Below are 19470 nucleotides of genomic sequence, written 5' to 3' on the forward strand. Positions count from 1 at the left end.
GCCCGCCAACTCCCCTGACCGTAGCCCCATAGAAAATCTGTGGGGTATTGTGAAAAGGAAGATGCAGAATGCCAGACCCAAAAACGCAGAAGAGTTGAAGGCCACTATCAGAGCAACCTGGGCTCTCATAACACCTGAGCAGTGCCAGAAACTCATCGACTCCATGCCACGCCGCATTAACGCAGTAATTGAGGCAAAAGTATTGAGTATTGTACATGCTCATATTTTTCATTTTCATACTTTTCAGTTGGCCAACATTTGTAAAAATCCCTTTTTTGTATTAGCCTTAAGTAATATTCTAATTTTGTGACACACGGAATTTTGGATTTTCATTTGTTGCCACTTCAAATCATCAAAATTAAATGAAATAAACATTTGAATGCATCAGTCTGTGTGCAATGAATAAATATAATGTACAAGTTACACCTTTTGAATGCAATTACTGAAATAAATCAAGTTTTTCAAAATATTCTAATTTACTGGCTTTTACCTGTATGTGTGCCTGAATATTTTTTTCATGTTGCATTTGTTACGGTCCCTAAACATTCTTTTTTTTGATGTGCTTACCTTCGTACTTTTGTTTGTTTGATTGTGACACAAAGTTTTGTTTTAGGTGGTGTTACATTAAATGATGTTATGTTACACTTTGTTACTTTATATCGCATAGAATTGTAAAGCTGCAACGATGAATCGGTTAGCATAAATTTGCTCACTGCAGGTGCTGAACGTCCGCAGCATTTCCGTCTGTTTAGTGCTTTGAACTGGAAGTATGTGGAGGGGGGGGCGTGGCCTGCGGGCCTGCCGCGGAACGGGGTTTGCCAGGACCGGCCTCAAAGACAACGACAGGTGAGTAGATGGCCCAGGTGGGCCTTGTTATCGAATCACCTGTCGCTGTCTTCGAGGCCGGTCCTGGCACACCCCGTTCCGCGGCAGGCCCGCAGGCCACGCCCCCCTCCACAAAGTACAAATGTTCCGTCTTCTAGTCCTCCGTAGCGTTCTACTCATGCGGATTCTTTATCCGTCGCTCCAAGCAACGTTTGTAACTTTTAGCTGTAAATTCCAGACTATAAGACGCTACTTACAAATGCTGTTCCTTCTTGTAGTCGTCCATAGCGTTAGTACAACGTTTGTAAATTTTACAGTGTAACTAAATGAATTCATGCTTACTAGAGCGCCCCACGTGTGATGTGTGTAGGAGTGTTTTCATGCATATCTGTACGTGCTATCTGTAATGGAGGCAGCGTCGTTTGCATGCGCTAATATGCTAACACGTTTACAGTACTATCCTCTACTCCTACTTGTGGGGGCTTCCTACCGGATGTTGCTAATGTCTTTACACTTTCTCCCAAAATCCAAACCTGCATTCCTGTAGGATTCCAATTCCCTGGGGGTGAAAGCCACCACTCTCTTGGTGATGATGGACATGTGCACTTTTGACCTTAGTAGAATAATCCTCTAAAGCAGACCTGGGCAAATTAAGGCCCGGGGGCCACATGCGGCCCTTTGAGCTTTTCAATCTGGCCCGCCGGACATTCCCAAATCATTTTTTTAGATGTTTAAGATGGAAAGTGTAGCTGCCATTATGATGTGCACTCATCTTTTCTAATGACCGTAAGTCTTCTACTATACTAAGTATTTCAATGGTTGGAATCTGCGCTTTTGCATGATGTACTAGTTACTATGGTAATGTAATTAGTTACTATGGTAATCTAATTAGTTACTATGGTAATGTAAGTCACAGCAGCTCAGATGAGGCACCAAGCAGTGTGGGCGGGAAGCGTTTCCACAGACGCGGAAGGAGATTTTCACGACAAAGTTCTAAAGCTTAGTGATATATATATAGAATAGAATAGAAAGTACTTTATTGATCCCTGGGGAAATTCAGCAAATATCAGATGTATCAGATTGTAGGTGGGTTTATTTTGTACCCTTTGCGTTCATATGTCACTGTTTGTTGCATTTTTGTTGCGTTTCACTTGATTGTAAAATATGTCGATCGGAAGGGGGTGCGACATTCATATTTTGTCAATATTCAATGTTTTATCCTTCATAGAAATTTTTAAAATTCCATTACGTTTTTTACGGCGGTCTATCATAACGTTTTTAGCATTAAATCAGACATTTTTGTGAGGTGTATATTAGCATACCTGCCAACTTTTGAAATCAGAAAAACCTAGTAGCCAGGGTCCAGGGGCCGCAGGCCCCGGTAGGTCCAGGACAAAGTCCTGGTGGGGGGTTCAACTTCGCCCCCCGACGCAAAATGATTATTAGCATTCCGACAGGTTAAAATGTTGCTAAAACCATCACTTTTCTATCAGTCACAGTGACTTTTCAAAACAAAAATATTACAGCAAAAATCATATGGGTTGATTGACATGTTTATTCTGTAAGCTAACTTCAATAGTTTGACTTCTATTTGTTAATTGAAAGTATAAACAGTATAAACACTTTTTACAGTAAACAAATGGTAAAACAGTACTAAGCAATTCCATTTAAAAAAAAATTGGTGTCATTATTAACTTTCTGTCCAAGCTTGTATAATCTACTGCCTTGTTCAATTGTAAAAAATATTCTGTGCCGAAAATTCACATTTCTATCACAATTATCATACTGTAAACATGGTAAGCTAACTTCATTAAAATTAATAGTCCTGTCAATAGCATGGAATTACAATTCAAATGTAGTTTTTTTGTAAGCCTTTCAAAAGAATTCAAAATATGAAAAATGAATGAAAATGAATTTAAGCCATCAGACACTTGAAAAGTGGCACATCACATCTCTAATGTAATCATTTGAACTTTTCAACAGAAATAGCACTGCAAAAATATTAAGGACATACTTCTGTATTTTGGTAGTTATGCTGTCAACATTTAACACGATTTCTTCAACTTGGACTTGAAAGCATAAATAGTATAAACACTTTTAACAGTATAACAGTACTAAACAATTCCAATAGATAACATTGGTGTCATTACCTTTTTGTGGCTAAAATCCAAATTTATTCTAGTCCATGCTCAATTATTGCCTCCGTAAATAAAACTTCGGCATTTATCACATCCAAAGAATCTGTTTGGGCGACGAAAAACGTTGAAAGTTTTCCACTTGTATCGCTAGCAACGGCATTAGACTTGTGTTTTTTTGTCCCAACGTGGTCTTTTACATCGCTAATTCCTCCGTGTCCGATCGAAAAATCTTGTCTGCACAAGGTGCAATTCGCGTAGTTTTCACCCTTTTTGGAACGGATAATTATTCCCGGATAGGCTTTTGAATATTCTTCACGGAATGACTGCAGTTTTCTTTTCGGTTTAAGACTCGTTTGCGATTTTTAACCGGCTGATTCCATGATCGTTCGCTCGTTTGGAAACAATGGCAACTGCTTGGCAGCGGTGCTATAAATAGCCTCGCCTTGATAGGAAGTTACGGGAAGCAGTGTCGATTGTCATTGTTACGCGATTTCGTGAATAAAACTTTAAAAAAATAAAAATAAATTTAATGAATGAAAAACCGTATTTTTTATCACTGCAACCGTAACCCGGAATAGGTTGATGAAAACCGTACTAATTACGGGAAAACCGGAGTAGTTGGCAGGTATGTATTAGTGTTCCTAAAAATAGAAATACCGGGCCCCAGACACATTTTTTTTCTCTAAATGTGGCCCCCGAGTCAAAATAATTGCCCAGGCCTGCTCTAAAGGATCCTGTGACCAAATACAAACACATGCCAGCTCCCAAATGGTACATGGTATAATTCACAACACTCCCTTTGTAGCTTGTAGCTTTGATGTAAGCTACATGGGTGTAAAAGTAGCTAAGCTACAGGAAAAGCGACACGTTCAAAAAGTAGTGAAGCTAGCGGGAAATGTAATCAAGCTCCTTAGATTACATGTAGCTTGTGACCATACTTGCCAACCTTGAGACCTCCGATTTCGCGAGGTGGGGGTGGGGGCGTGGTCGGGGCGTGGTTAAGAGGGGAGGAGTATATTGACAGCTAGAATTCACCAAGTCAAGTATTTCATACATATATACTGTATATATATATATATATTAGAGATGCGCGGTTTGCGGGCACAACCGCGGAGTCCGCGGATTATCCGCGGATCGGGCGGATGAAATTAACAGCGTGGCACGCAAATGTCTGTGCTGCATTGGATCAGTCTCCTTTCTTTAACAGGCAAAAGCTTTATAACCTCACTAATGCCTTGCATCGTCTATATTAGATATATAACAACGGGCGGGTGCGGTTCTGATCAAATGTTAGATCGGGTGGATGGCGGATGGTTGACGACTTTCTGATGCGGTTGCGGATGAAATAATTGCCTATCCGCGCATCTCTAATATATATATATATATATATATATATATATATATATATATATATATATATCTACATCCTGAAAATATGCAAACAAAACTGTGTTTGGATAATTGATACTTCAAACTTGCATAAATAAATCTTAAGGAATATAACATAACTTGTCTTCTGAGAGCTTCAAAATGTAATGAATAAAATGCTAAAGTTGTTGATAAACAAGCAATTATTTTAATAATTAAATATGGTCATTTTAAATGAATTATTATGATAATTTTAAATTAATTATTTAAAATATGTTTATTTTAATGTATAATTCTAATGCCTGGATGTAATAAGGAGTCAGAAAAAATACAAATAAAAATACAATTAATTTTGATGTTTTTAGCAAAATATAGTAACAATTTATTTATTTGTATTTTTTTTTTTTTAATTAATAAATATATTTATTTTTAGGTAAGATAAACATAATAATACAATTTATCTCTTGTCTGGATGATTTAGTTCTTGTCACCCTGTTGTCCTCCCGTCGTGAAAAAAAGGCTGCCCTCACCCAGGTCCGCATGGAGCTGGAGGGGGCGTGGCCTCCAGCTCCGACTGAAAATCGGGAGATTTTCGGGAGTCTCCTGGAAAATTCGGGAGGGTTGGCAAGTATGCTTGTGACTGCCCACAGCAAACAAGTCCGTGCACACATTTGAAGCCAACTTGCTTTAATTCCACTGAGCTCAAGCTCATTGATATGCAAACAAGCACAGATGAAGAATAAAGTCAGTTGTTAGTAGCGGGCAACACTGCAAGAAATATCTACAGCATAAATGTTCAACCACATGGCAGTGAACACTTGTTGGTGCAAGGAAAATCTACGTGCAGACTTATTTATATTCAAATGAAATAGATTAAGCTGTCTCATGAAATACCATGAGGTCATATTCTGTCAGTCAGCAGCCCAAAAGGCAAACAAGCACATGTCAGATATTGGGAATTGGGATCATGTTTAGTGCAGCAACACAAAGTAATACAGGTCAATGACTGACGACAGCATCAGTTAAGACTTTTACCAGAGACCGGGGTTCAGGACACAGAACACGTTGTGCTCTTGGAGCAGTGGGAGTCAGAGGAGCTGTCATGTGACTCCATGATGGAGTCCCCGCCGTCAGAGTCCGGTGACACCAGCTCCAGGTGAGCGTCCTCCAGGCCGTCCTGTAAGGCGTCTTTGTAGTGGGACTGAGGAGACAACAACTTGATTTATTATTGTCCATTCTTCACATGTACAAGACATACAGGTAAAAGCCAGTAAATTAGAATATTTTGAAAAACTTGATTTATTTCAGTAATTGCATTCAAAAGGTGTAACTTGTACATTATATTTATTCATTGCACACAGACTGATGCATTAAATGTTTATTTCATTTAATTTTGATGATTTGAAGTGGCAACAAATGAAAATCCAAAATTCCGTGTGTCACAAAATTAGAATATTACTTAAGGCTAATACAAAAAAGGGATTTTTAGAAATGTTGGCCAACTGAAAAGTATGAAAATGAAAAATATGAGCATGTACAATACTCAATACTTGGTTGGAGCTCCTTTTGCCTCAATTACTGCGTTAATGCGGCGTGGCATGGAGTCGATGAGTTTCTGGCACTGCTCAGGTGTTATGAGAGCCCAGGTTGCTCTGATAGTGGCCTTCAACTCTTCTGCGTTTTTGGGTCTGGCATTCTGCATCTTCCTTTTCACAATACCCCACAGATTTTCTATGGGGCTAAGGTCAGGGGAGTTGGCGGGCCAATTTAGAACAGAAATACCATGGTCCGTAAACCAGGCACGGGTAGATTTTGCGCTGTGTGCAGGCGCCAAGTCCTGTTGGAACTTGAAATCTCCATCTCCATAGAGCAGGTCAGCAGCAGGAAGCATGAAGTGCTCTAAAACTTGCTGGTAGACGGCTGCGTTGACCCTGGATCTCAGGAAACAGAGTGGACCGACACCAGCAGATGACATGGCACCCCAAACCATCACTGATGGTGGAAACTTTACACTAGACTTCAGGCAACGTGGATCCTGTGCCTCTCCTGTCTTCCTCCAGACTCAGGGACCTCGATTTCCAAAGGAAATGCAAAATTTGCATGGTTGGGTGATGGTTTGGGGTGCCATGTCATCTGCTGGTGTCGGTCCACTCTGTTTCCTGAGATCCAGGGTCAACGCAGCCGTCTACCAGCAAGTTTTAGAGCACTTCATGCTTCCTGCTGCTGACCTGCTCTATGGAGATGGAGATTTCAAGTTCCAACAGGACTTGGCGCCTGCACACAGCGCAAAATCTACCCGTGCCTGGTTTACGGACCATGGTATTTCTGTTCTAAATTGGCCCGCCAACTCCCCTGACCTTAGCCCCATAGAAAATCTGTGGGGTATTGTGAAAAGGAAGATGCAGAATGCCAGACCCAAAAACGCAGAAGAGTTGAAGGCCACTATCAGAGCAACCTGGGCTCTCATAACACCTGAGCAGTGCCAGAAACTCATCGACTCCATGCCACGCCGCATTAACGCAGTAATTGAGGCAAAAGGAGCTCCAACCAAGTATTGAGTATTGTACATGCTCATATCTTTCATTTTCATACTTTTCAGTTGGCCAACATTTCTAAAAATCCCTTTTTTGTATTAGCCTTAAGTAATATTCTAATTTTGTGACACACGGAATTTTGGATTTTCATTTGTTGCCACTTCAAATCATCAAAATTAAATGAAATAAACATTTGAATGCATCAGTCTGTGTGCAATGAATAAATATAATGTACAAGTTACACCGTTTGAATGCAATTACTGAAATAAATCAAGTTTTTCAAAATATTCTAATTTACTGGCTTTTACCTGTATAAGAACTGGAATTACGTTTTCAGCACAGTCCCACTAAGAGCAGACATACACTACAGGAGACAAGACAGGACCGCTGACGGGTCAGCCACTTACGGCGCCCCTTAAAAAGGTGGGAAACAGGTGAATATTCAGTCAAAGGCTGGACTCTTGAAAGGGGTTCCAGACTGAGGCCAAGAGAAAAAAAAACCTCATAGCCATATAACTGTTGGAATAATTGTTTGTAAGTTATCACAAAAGAAACTTTGTATTACATTATGTTCCTGATAAGAAGATGAATGCTGTCTTTCGAGGCCTAACAAGAGGAAGAAGGCTCGTGAAACGCCACTGTGATTTCAACACGGACAGATGGCAGGATCTGCTCAACTTCCAGAGGAACTCTCTTTGAAGTGTTAAACGAACTCTCTCTGAAGTATTTCACAAACTCTCTTCCAACTATTTTAAGGCTGAAACGACGCGTCGACGTAGTCGGTTACGTAAATACGTCGACGCCGTTTTTGTGCGTCGGCGCGTCGCATATTTACGTCACACTACTTTACTGTCATGGCGGAGCGCAAAGCAGACGATGCGAGCGAGGGGAAAAAAGCACGCCAAAAGTCGTCAAAAGTGTGGGAGTATTTCAATAAACAGCCTAATAATGTTGTTGTATGCACACTGTGTCGAGCGGAAATGGCCTATCATAGCAGCACAACGGCTATGAACGAACATTTGAAAAGAAAACCCCCGACAGCGTTCTTGCCATCACCATCAACAAGTCAATCGTCCGCGTGCGTATACGTTGTCATTATTACACAAAAACATGAATGTGTCATTTGTATCTGCGTTGTAAATTCATAAACTAAAGCACCGTTTCGCTCTGAGAGGCGCGTTTGGCGTGCCTGTTCAGTGTTTACAAAGACGCGCTCCTCTTTAACGCTGTGGAGAGGCGGCGGCGGCGGCGAGCGAGCGGCGAGGCGGGGCGCGCCGGGAGCGACGCCGCAATCGTGCCCAGGTGCGCGATCCGCGCAGTTGGAAGAGAAAAGACTTTGTGTAAAATTAAAAGATTGTAAACCTGGCAAAGCCGTCTGGCGTTCAGTCTGTCGGTCCTGAAAGAACCCCACGGCACAAGACGTGTCACAAACGCTAACGTTAATTAGTTGTGCAAATACCTTTTACAACATTAACAGTTACATATACTATGTACAAACCAACAATTAACTTTCACTTTAATCATACTATCATTGTTGTGTTATTAAGCAAAATAAGCAATACTTTTACTTTTGTTGAAATGTTTACACTGTACACGTTTTTGTATTGGATGTTTAGCTTTATTTTTGCACATTTTAGCAAATAAGCAATACTTTTACTTTTGTTGAAATGTTTACACTTGTTACAGAATATTTCCGTTTTGCACTTTTTTGTATTGGATGTTTATCTTTATTTTTGCACATTTTAAAGCAAAATAAGCAATACTTTTACTTTTGAAATGCTTATACTATTCCAGAATATTAAGATTTGCACTGGATGTTTACTTTTATATTTGCACATTAAAAAGCAAATAAGCTACTTGTAATTTTGTTAAATGTTAAAAGTTTTAAATGTTTACATTGTTACAGAATATTTTGTCATGTTGTTGTCAATGTTGACTGACTAGTGGCCATACTTTTTTTTTTGTAAATAAAAGCCATGCCTTTTGAAAAAAATGGCCTACATTTATTTTTTCCTCTTCATTTAAAAAAAATAAAAAAATCGGTAATAGGAAAAATAATCTATAGATTAATCGAAAAAATAATCTATAGATTAACCGATTAATCGAAAAAATAATCTATAGATTAATCGATAGAAAAATAATCGTTAGCTGCAGCCCTAAACTATTTGGTAACCGAGGTCAACGCTATTTACGACCCGCTGCCCTCTTGAAGTTGCCGTGGTCAGGAGACGGGAGGGGTTATCCATTGTCCTCCAACACCTGCCCCAGCTGGATCCAGGAAGAGCCCAGCCCGAGACATCCTCTTCTTAAACTTCAATGAGACCGAAAACAATGACTGTTTTACATACTTCCTATTTCTAATGAGACTTGTGTTGGTGCGTGAACATTGAATATCTAATAAAAGAGGAGACGAAAACCTTCTTCGTCAGAGCGTGGTGCAGGACTGTACAGAGAGTGCAGTGGCCATGTCTCTCCTCAATATTGAGTCCAAATTGAATTCTGTCTCTGTTTGATTCCTTGCCTTTTGTCTTGTTTAATAGATGTCCTCAGTGTTTGAACGTGACAAAAACACATAAACATGTTACATAGAATCAACAAGACTTGCAACAGAGGGGAGGGAATGGGAGCTACGGCGGCCGGCTGCAGCTGTATAAGCGCTACTCAGCCGTCCATCGCCCCCAAGGGGAATCGAGCGGTGGTGAAGGCGTGAGGCGAGCTCTTTGGCAGCATTTGACGACAACGACGTGCGACCGCCGTACCTTATGGACTGACGTCTCCTCCGCCCGACACTCCTCCGTAGACCCTTCCGGAGAAGGGCCCGAAATCTCCATCTTGATGCGATGAGAGGGAATGGATTTGACGTCGTCCTCGTCCTCGCCGGCCATCAGCGGGAAAACCTGCGAGTGAGGAAAGAAAAATTCCAAAATAAGTTTAAAAAGCAAGAACTGTGGAACTCTATTTGCGACCTTTTCTGTTTAAGAACGTTCACATCGCGCTAAATACGCCTCTGTGGGCGAACCATGTCCCTGCACACAAACGCTTCATTCGTTCATTTTGCATGCCGCTTTGAAGCCATCGAGGACTGCCATTTTGACGACATCACTTCCTGTACACACGGCCATTTTGGAGAGACGGGGCATCCTGTTTACATTCTGTAGACACACATTTAGACTTAGACTTGGACTTAGACAAACTTTAATGATCCACAAGGGAGATTGTTCCACAAAGTAGCTCAGTTACAAAGGATGGAAAGGATAATGCACACAAGGGCATAAAAAGAGAGCGAAAACAAAATGTATAAAGTAGACTAAAAATGTACCATAGTAGCAATATAAATATAACATATATGTAATATTTACATGTTATATACAGGTAAAAGCCAGTAAATTAGAATATTTTGAAAAACTTGATTTATTTCAGTAATTGCATTCAAAAGGTGTAACTTGTACATTATATTTATTCATTGCACACAGACTGATGCATTCAAATGTTTATTTCATTTAATTTTGATGATTTGAAGTGGCAACAAATGAAAATCCAAAATTCCGTGTGTCACAAAATTAGAATATTACTTAAGGCTAATACAAAAAAGGGATTTTTAGAAATGTTGGCCAACTGAAAAGTATGAAAATGAAAAATATGAGCATGTACAATACTCAATACTTGGTTGGAGCTCCTTTTACCTCAATTACTGCGTTAATGCGGCGTGGCATGGAGTCGATGAGTTTCTGGCACTGCTCAGGTGTTATGAGAGCCCAGGTTGCTCTGATAGTGGCCTTCAACTCTTCTGCGTTTTTGGTTCTGGCATTCTGCATCTTCCTTTTCACAATACCCCACAGATTTTCTATGGGGCTAAGGTCAGGGGAGTTGGCGGGCCAATTTAGAACAGAAATACCATGGTCCGTAAACCAGGCACGGGTAGATTTTGCGCTGTGTGCAGGCGCCAAGTCCTGTTGGAACTTGAAATCTCCATCTCCATAGAGCAGGTCAGCAGCAGGAAGCATGAAGTGCTCTAAAACTTGCTGGTGGACGGCTGCGTTGACCCTGGATCTCAGGAAACAGAGTGGACCGACACCAGCAGATGACATGGCACCCCAAACCATCACTGATGGTGGAAACTTTACACTAGACTTCAGGCAACGTGGATCCTGTGCCTCTCCTGTCTTCCTCCAGACTCTGGGACCTCGATTTCCAAAGGAAATGCAAAATTTGCATAGTTGGGTGATGGTTTGGGGTGCCATGTCATCTGCTGGTGTCGGTCCACTCTGTTTCCTGAGATCCAGGGTCAACGCAGCCGTCTACCAGCAAGTTTTAGAGCACTTCATGCTTCCTGCTGCTGACCTGCTCTATGGAGATGGAGATTTCAAGTTCCAACAGGACTTGGCGCCTGCACACGGCGCAAAATCTACCCGTGCCTGGTTTACGGACCATGGTATTTCTGTTCTAAATTGGCCCGCCAACTCCCCTGACCTTAGCCCCATAGAAAATCTGTGGGGTATTGTGAAAAGGAAGATGCAGAATGCCAGACCCAAAAACGCAGAAGAGTTGAAGGCCACTATCAGAGCAACCTGGGCTCTCATAACACCTGAGCAGTGCCAGAAACTCATCGACTCCATGCCACGCCGCATTAACGCAGTAATTGAGGCAAAAGGAGCTCCAACCAAGCATTGAGTATTGTACATGCTCATATTTTTCATTTTCATACTTTTCAGTTGGCCAACATTTCTAAAAATCCCTTTTTTGTATTAGCCTTAAGTAATATTCTAATTTTGTGACACACGGAATTTTGGATTTTCATTTGTTGCCACTTCAAATCATCAAAATTAAATGAAATAAACATTTGAATGCATCAGTCTGTGTGCAATGAATAAATATAATGTACAAGTTACACCTTTTGAATGCAATTACTGAAATAAATCAAGTTTTTCAAAATATTCTAATTTACTGGCTTTTACCTGTATATAGTATATAATATATACAATATTTATACACAAATCCCAATTATGATGTATAATATTACAGTATCTTTAATTGTGATGAAACCAAAAAAGATGCCACAGCAGACCTTTGTTACAGCGAAGGAAAAAGCGCTACCGGGACACAAGCCGATGAAGGATCGCCTCACACTGATAGTTTGTGATAAAAAATAAAAAAAATTCTAAGAGCTTCGAGGCTGACGAGTTTATTTCCACCATCGTCGTACCTTGTGCAGGTCTGTGTCAGTCCGTCTTACAGATCACTTTGTGTGATGATAAATATTTGAAATATGTCCAAACTCTCACGGTCTCGCTGTATAGCTTCGGGTTGCGAGACAACCGCTTTGAGCTAGCATTTTAGCTAGTTAGCCTGCGGCTTGCGGCGAAAGGGGCTTTGTACTGCAACAACTCTTTAATTGTGATGATACCAAAAGAGATGCCACAGCGGACCTTTGTTACAGCGAAGGAGAAAGCACTACCGGGACACAGACCGATGAAGGATCGCCTCACACTGATAGATTGTGCTAACGCTAGTAGCAACTACGTGATGCCAATGCTTGTTTGTCACTCCTAAATTCCCAGAGTTTTCAACAATGCCGCAAATATTCCTGTATGAAGTTATATTGCTCCCTCTAAAGACTCAAAGGTAAATTGATTTCCTTTTTTGTTTTTTTGTTTTTGAAACGCACCAATTAGACTTTTGTGTGTGTGTTGACATTTAAGCTTGCGGTAATGTTTGAAAAAAAATAAAAAATAAAATATATATATATATATATATATATATATATATATATATATATATATATATATATATATATATATATATATATATATATATGTATATATATATATATATATATATATATATATATATATATATATATATATATATATATATATATATATACATATATATAAATATATATATATACATATATCTTAGCTACAATTGGCCGGAAGGCGGCGTACACCCAGGACAAGTCGCCACCTCATCACAAATATACATATATATATATATAGATATACATACATACATACATACATATATATACATACATATACATACATATACATACATATATATACATATATACATCCATATGTATACATATATACATATACATATATACATACATATATACATATACATATATACATGTACATATACACATATATATATAATAATACCTGGGATTTAATAATAATACCTGGGATTTATATAGCGCTTTTCTAAGTACCTTAAGTTGCTTTACATGTAGAACCCATCAATCATTCACACCTGGTGGTGGTAAGACTGACGGAAGCGTGTCCCGCCCAAGGACACAACGGCAGCGATTTTTGGATGGTAAGAGGCGGGGAGCGAACCTACCCACTACGCCATGCCGCCCCTCACAAAATATATACATATATATATATATATGTCTTAATAAGGTTATCCAAAAAATAGTGCTCGATACCGTAGTAGAGCGCAATATATGTATGTGTGGGAAAAAAAATCACAAGACTATTTCATCTCTACAGGCCTGTTTCATGAGGGGGTTCCCTCAATCATCAGGAGATTTCTGAAATCTCCTGATGATTGAGGGAACCCCCTCATGAAACAGGCCTGTAGAGATGAAATATTCTTGTGATTTTTTTTCCCCACACATACACATATATATATATATATATATATATATATATATATATATATATATTTATACATATACATATACACCTATATATATATATATATATATATATATATATATATATATATATATATATATATATATATATATATATGTATGTGTGGGAAAAAAAATCACAAGACTATTTCATCTCTACAGGCCTGTTTCATGAGGGGGGGTACCCTCAATCGTCAGGAGATTTTAATGGGAGCATTCGCATACCATGGTTTATATAGGGCACAGAGTGGGTGGGTACAGGCTGGCCTAGGGGCGTGGTGATTGGCTCATGTGTTACCTAGGAGGTGTTTCCGTCTATGGCGGCATGCTGTGACAATTTCGCTGCGCTTGTTGAGGGATGACAGGTCTGGACGGTAAATAATAAACAGTTTCTCTTTCAAGCATAGGTTGCATCTTTTATTACCACTATTGTAAGGTGTGCTGGATGCAAGAATTTGCCATGTTATTGAATATTCAACATTATTGTCTTTGAGGTCCCAAATGTGTTTGCTGAGTTCTGTGGTATTTCGCAGGTTTTTGTTCCTGAAAGAAGCCTTGTGATTGTTCCATAACCTTATTAAGACATATATATATATATATATATATATATATATATATATATATATATATATATATATATATATATATATATATATATATTATGGTATCTTCAAAGTGTGCAGTTTTTTTTACTAAAATAGGGACTTTTTACAAACTAAATATTAGAGATGTCGATAAATGCTTTAAAATGTCATATCGGAAATTATCGGTATCGTTTTTTTTATTATCGGTATCGTTTTTTGTTTTTTTTTAATTTAATTATCATTATTTTTTTTATTAAATCAACATAAAAAACACAAGATACACTTACAATTAGTGCACCAACCCAAAAAACCTCCCTCCCCCATTCACACTCTTTCACACAAAAGGGTTGTTTCTTTCTGTTATTAATATTCTGGTAGGTTCCTACATTATATATCAATATATATCAATACAGTCTGCAAGGATACAGTCCGTAAGCACACGTGATTGTGCGTGCTGCTGGTCCACTAATAGTACTAACCTTTAACACTTCATTCTACTCATTTTCATTAATTACTAGTTTCTATGTATCTGTTTTTATATTGTTTTACTTTCTTTTTTATTCAAGAAAATGTTTTTCATTTACTTATTTTATTTTATTTTTTTTAAAGGACCTTATCTTCACCATACCTGGTTGTCCAAATTAGGCATAATAATGTGTTAATTCCACGACTGTATATATCGGTATCGGTTGATATCGGTATCGGTAATTAAAGAGTTGGACAATATCGGAATAAAAAGCCATTATCGGACATCCCTGCTAATTATTCATGTTTACATTGATTCTTATGGGGAACTCTGCTTCTTTTTACGAACTTTACTTTACCATGTTGAAGAACCAATTAAGTTGTTAAATGGAGGTTCCACTGCAAGTGATTTTGTGTTCTTCCTACCAGTCCTTCCTCATCTCTTGTGGCTTCAGTCCCAAGGACCGTGGCCTTGCTGATGGCCTTGCTGATGGTCTGGGTCTCAAATTGAGGACACGCCGCTTGAGCGTTGCCGTCTTTGTCCCGCTTTCCTTTCAGCCAGTAGGTCTCGATCTCTACATTGCCCTGAAAGATGAACAGGATGGAAGGAAAGTCTCAACGCAGGGGTTCTTAACCTTTTTCAAGGGCATTACCAACATTATCAAATGTTGGTCATTTAACTCTTGATTTTAATTGTATTCAATATTTAAATCTAACCTACTTTCAGTTTAACAGGATTTTGTCAAACGATATGAAAACATGTGTTCATCACAAAGATCAGTATCAAGGCTTTGGTCAAGCTGATTACAAAAATAACTTCTAATCAAATATACTGCAAAACAGCTAATAAAAATTAAATGTACATACAATTACGAAGTGTTGAAATTAAGAAATTATCACAAAATTTATGATAAATAATAATGTTTTTTTTACAACAAACTTTCGGTAAAACTAAGTGCAAATTCACCAATTTAGTCAGAAATAGAAACTTCTCTGACTTGAGCTCTAGCTTCTTCTGTTTGTTTGATACTGCCACAAGTGGTGGAAAAGTGTATTACAACTGAGAAACATATTTTCTAGGGGGCATTCGTGGCCCAACAGTGGGCCCCGGCCCTATGGTTAAGAAACACTAGCTCAATGTCTTGTTATTGGCACACATTCTACACACAATTGGTGTACATCAGAGGTGTCAAACACATTTTAGCTCAGGGGCCGCATGGAGGAAAATCTGTGCACACGCAGGCCGGACTATTAAAATCATGACATTAAAAATAAAAAAATAAATACAACTTCCGATTGTTTTCTTTGTCCTACTTTGGCCAAAAATAGAACAAATAGTACAATAAAAATATAGAAAAAGATACTGGCAGCGGTGAAGGAAAGAAGAAAGTGAATGAATGTTTATAACTGGAAACATTGCATAAATATGTGTTTTCTTTTGTATTATTTTTTAAAATAAATCAAGTAACGTTCATGACAACCTTTTTCCAAAACACAATATAGAATGTGAGATATAACAGGATACATTTAGCATTTGTTTTCAAAACGCTTACAAAAAAGTGGGACCCCAAACATTTACTGTGGGACCTCATTTTTATGACTTGATGGGGTCCCTGGGACCACATTTTGAAAGTTCCTAGCGCCAACACTGATGGAGTATTGGTACGTGCAAAACCGCAGCGGGCGGCTGGGAACTGTGGGCCGGTTCTAATACTAATCAAATATCATAATAATGATAGATAGATAATTATGGCCATGGATGAAGTGCTGGCTGCCCAGAGTCGGGACCCGGGGTGGATCGCTCGCCTGTGCATCGGTTGGGGACATCTCTGCACTGCTGACCCGTCTCCACTCGGGATGGTCTCCTACCGGCCCCACTATGGACTGGACTTTCACTATATGTTAGATCCACTATGGACTGAACTCTCACTATTATGTTAGATCCACTATGGACTGGACTCTCACTATTATGTTAGATCCACTATGGACTGGACTCTCACTATTATGTTAGATCCACTATGGACTGGACTCTCACACTATTATGTTGGATCCACTATGGACTGGACTATCACAATATTATGTTAGATCTACTATGGACTGAACTCTCACTATTATGTTAGATCCACTATGGACTGGACTCTCACTATTATGTTAGATCCACTATGGACTGGACTCTCACTATTATGTTAGATCCACTATGGACTGGACTCTCACTATTATGTTAGATCCACTATGGACTGGACTCTCACTATTATGTTTGATCCACTATGGACTGGACTCTCACTATTATGTTAGATCCACTATGGACTGGACTCTCACACTATTATGTTAGATCCACTATGGACTGGACTCTCACTATTATGTTAGATCCACTATGGACTGGACTATCACACTATTATGTTAGATCCACTATGGACTGAATTCTCACACTAGTATGTTAGATCCACTATGGACTGGACTCTCACTATTATGTTAGATCCACTATGGACTGGACTCTCACACTATTATGTTAGATCCACTATGGACTGAATTCTCACACTAGTATGTTAGATCCACTATGGACTGGACTCTCACTATTATGTTAGATCCACTATGGACTGGACTCTCACACTATTATGTTAGATCCACTATGGACTGGACTCTCACTATTATGTTAGATCCACTATGGACTGGACTCTCACTATTATGTTACATCCACTATGGACTGGACTCTCACACTATTATGTTAGATCCACAATGGACTGAACTCTCACACTATTATGTTAGATCCACTATGGACTGGACTCTCACTATTATGTTAGATCCACTATGGACTGGACTCTCACACTATTATGTTAGATCCACTATGGACTGGACTCTCACACTATTATGTTAGATCCACTATGGACTGGACTCTCACACTATTATGTTAGATCCACTATGGACTGGACTCTCACTATTATGTTACATCCACTATGGACTGGACTCTCACACTATTATGTTAGATCCACTATGGACTGGACTCTCACACTATTATGTTAGATCCACTATGGACTGGACTCTCACTATTATGTTACATCCAGTATGGACTGGACTCTCACACTATTATGTTAGATCCACTATGGACTGGACTCTCACACTATTATGTTAGATCCACTATGGACTGGACTCTCACCATTATGTTAGATCCACTATGGACTGGACTCTCACTATTATGTTAGATCCACTATGGACTGGACTCTCACTATTATGTTAGATCCAGTATGGACTGGACTCTCACACTATTATGTTAGATCCACTATGGACTTGACTCACACTATTATGTTAGATCCACTATGGACTGGACTATCACACTATTATGTTAGATCCACTATGGACTGAATTCTCACACTAGTATGTTAGATCCACTATGGACTGGACTCTCACACTATTATGTTAGATCCACTATGGACTGGACTCTCTCACTATTATGTTAGATCCACTATGGACTGGACTCTCACTATTATGTTAGACCCACTATGGACTGGACTCTCACTATTATGTTAGATCCACTATGGACGGGACTCTCACTATTATGTTAGATCCACTATGGACTAGACTCTCACACTATTATGTTAGATCCACTATGGACTGGACTCTCACTATTATGTTAGATCCACTATGGACTGGACTCTCACTATTATGTTAGATCCAGTATGGACTGGACTCTCACACTATTATGTTAGATCCACTATGGACTGGACTCTCACACTATTATGTTAGATCCACTATGGACTGGACTCTCACACTATTATGTTAGATCTACTATGGACTGAACTCTCACTATTATGTTAGATCCACTATGGACTGGACTCTCACAATTATGTTAAATCCACTATGGACTGGACTCTCACACTATTATGTTAGATCCACTATGGACTGGACTTTCACTATTATGTTACATCCACTATGGACTGGACTCTCACACTATTATGTTAGATCCACTATGGACTGGACTCTCACACTATTATGTTAGATCCACTATGGACTGGACTCTCACACTATTATGTTAGATCCACTATGGACTGGACTCTCACTATTATGTTACATCCAGTATGGACTGGACTCTCACACTATTATGTTAGATCCACTATGGACTGGACTCTCACTATTATGTTACATCCAGTATGGACTGGACTCTCACACTATTATGTTAGATCCACTATGGACTAGACTCTCACACTATTATGTTAGATCCACTATGGATTGGACTCTCACACTATTATGTTAGATCCACTATGGACTGGACTCTCACACTATTATGTTAGATCCACTATGGACTGGACTCTCACACTATTATGTTAGATCCACTATGGACTGGACTCTCACTATTATGTTAGATCCACTATGGACTGGACTCTCGCTATTATGTTAGATCCAATATGGACTGGACTCTCACTATAATGTTAGATCCACTATGGACTGGACTCTCGCTATGATGTTAGATCCACTATGGACTGGACTCTCATTATTATGTTAGATCCACTATGGACTGAACTCTTACTATTATGTTAGATCCACTACGGACTGGACTCTCACTATTATGTTAGATCAACTATGGACTAGACTCTCACACTATTATGTTAGATCCACTATGGACTGGACTCTCACACTATTATGTTAGATTCACTATGGACTGGACTCTCACTATTATGTTAGATCCACTATGGACTGGACTCTCACACTATTATGTTAGATCCACAATGGACTGGACTCTCACACTATTATGTTAGATCCACTATGGACTGGACTCTCACTATTATGTTAGATCCACTATGGACTGGACTCTCACTATTATGTTAGATCCACTATGGACTGGACTCTCACTATTATGTTAGATCCACTATGGACTGGACTCTCACTATTATGTTAGATCCACTATGGACTGGACTCTC

The 19470-nt window shown here is 39.1% G+C and overlaps 1 protein-coding gene across 3 annotated transcripts in view; it reads right to left on the reverse strand.

Annotated features, from left to right (window-relative positions):
• Positions 1 to 4909: 4909 nt before the first annotated feature.
• LOC133577034 (soluble guanylate cyclase 88E-like) overlaps positions 4910 to 19470 on the reverse strand; it is a 62345-nt gene continuing 47784 nt past the window's right edge. For 2 of the 3 annotated variants that reach the window (XM_061930526.2, XM_061930528.2), the window contains exons 17-19: positions 14984 to 15142; positions 9625 to 9762; positions 4912 to 5532 (exon numbers count right to left, since the gene is read on the reverse strand). In XM_061930526.2, coding sequence (XP_061786510.1) covers positions 5380 to 5532; positions 9625 to 9762; positions 14984 to 15142 — 450 coding nt within the window. In that variant the 3' untranslated portion in view covers positions 4912 to 5379. Of the gene's footprint in view, positions 5533 to 9624; positions 9763 to 14983; positions 15143 to 19470 lie in introns of all 3 variants that reach the window. The other variant, XM_061930525.2, reaches the window with a different exon arrangement.

Source organism: Nerophis lumbriciformis, linkage group LG36 (assembly GCF_033978685.3).
Source record: "Nerophis lumbriciformis linkage group LG36, RoL_Nlum_v2.1, whole genome shotgun sequence".
NCBI classification, from domain to species: Eukaryota; Metazoa; Chordata; class Actinopteri; order Syngnathiformes; family Syngnathidae; genus Nerophis; species Nerophis lumbriciformis.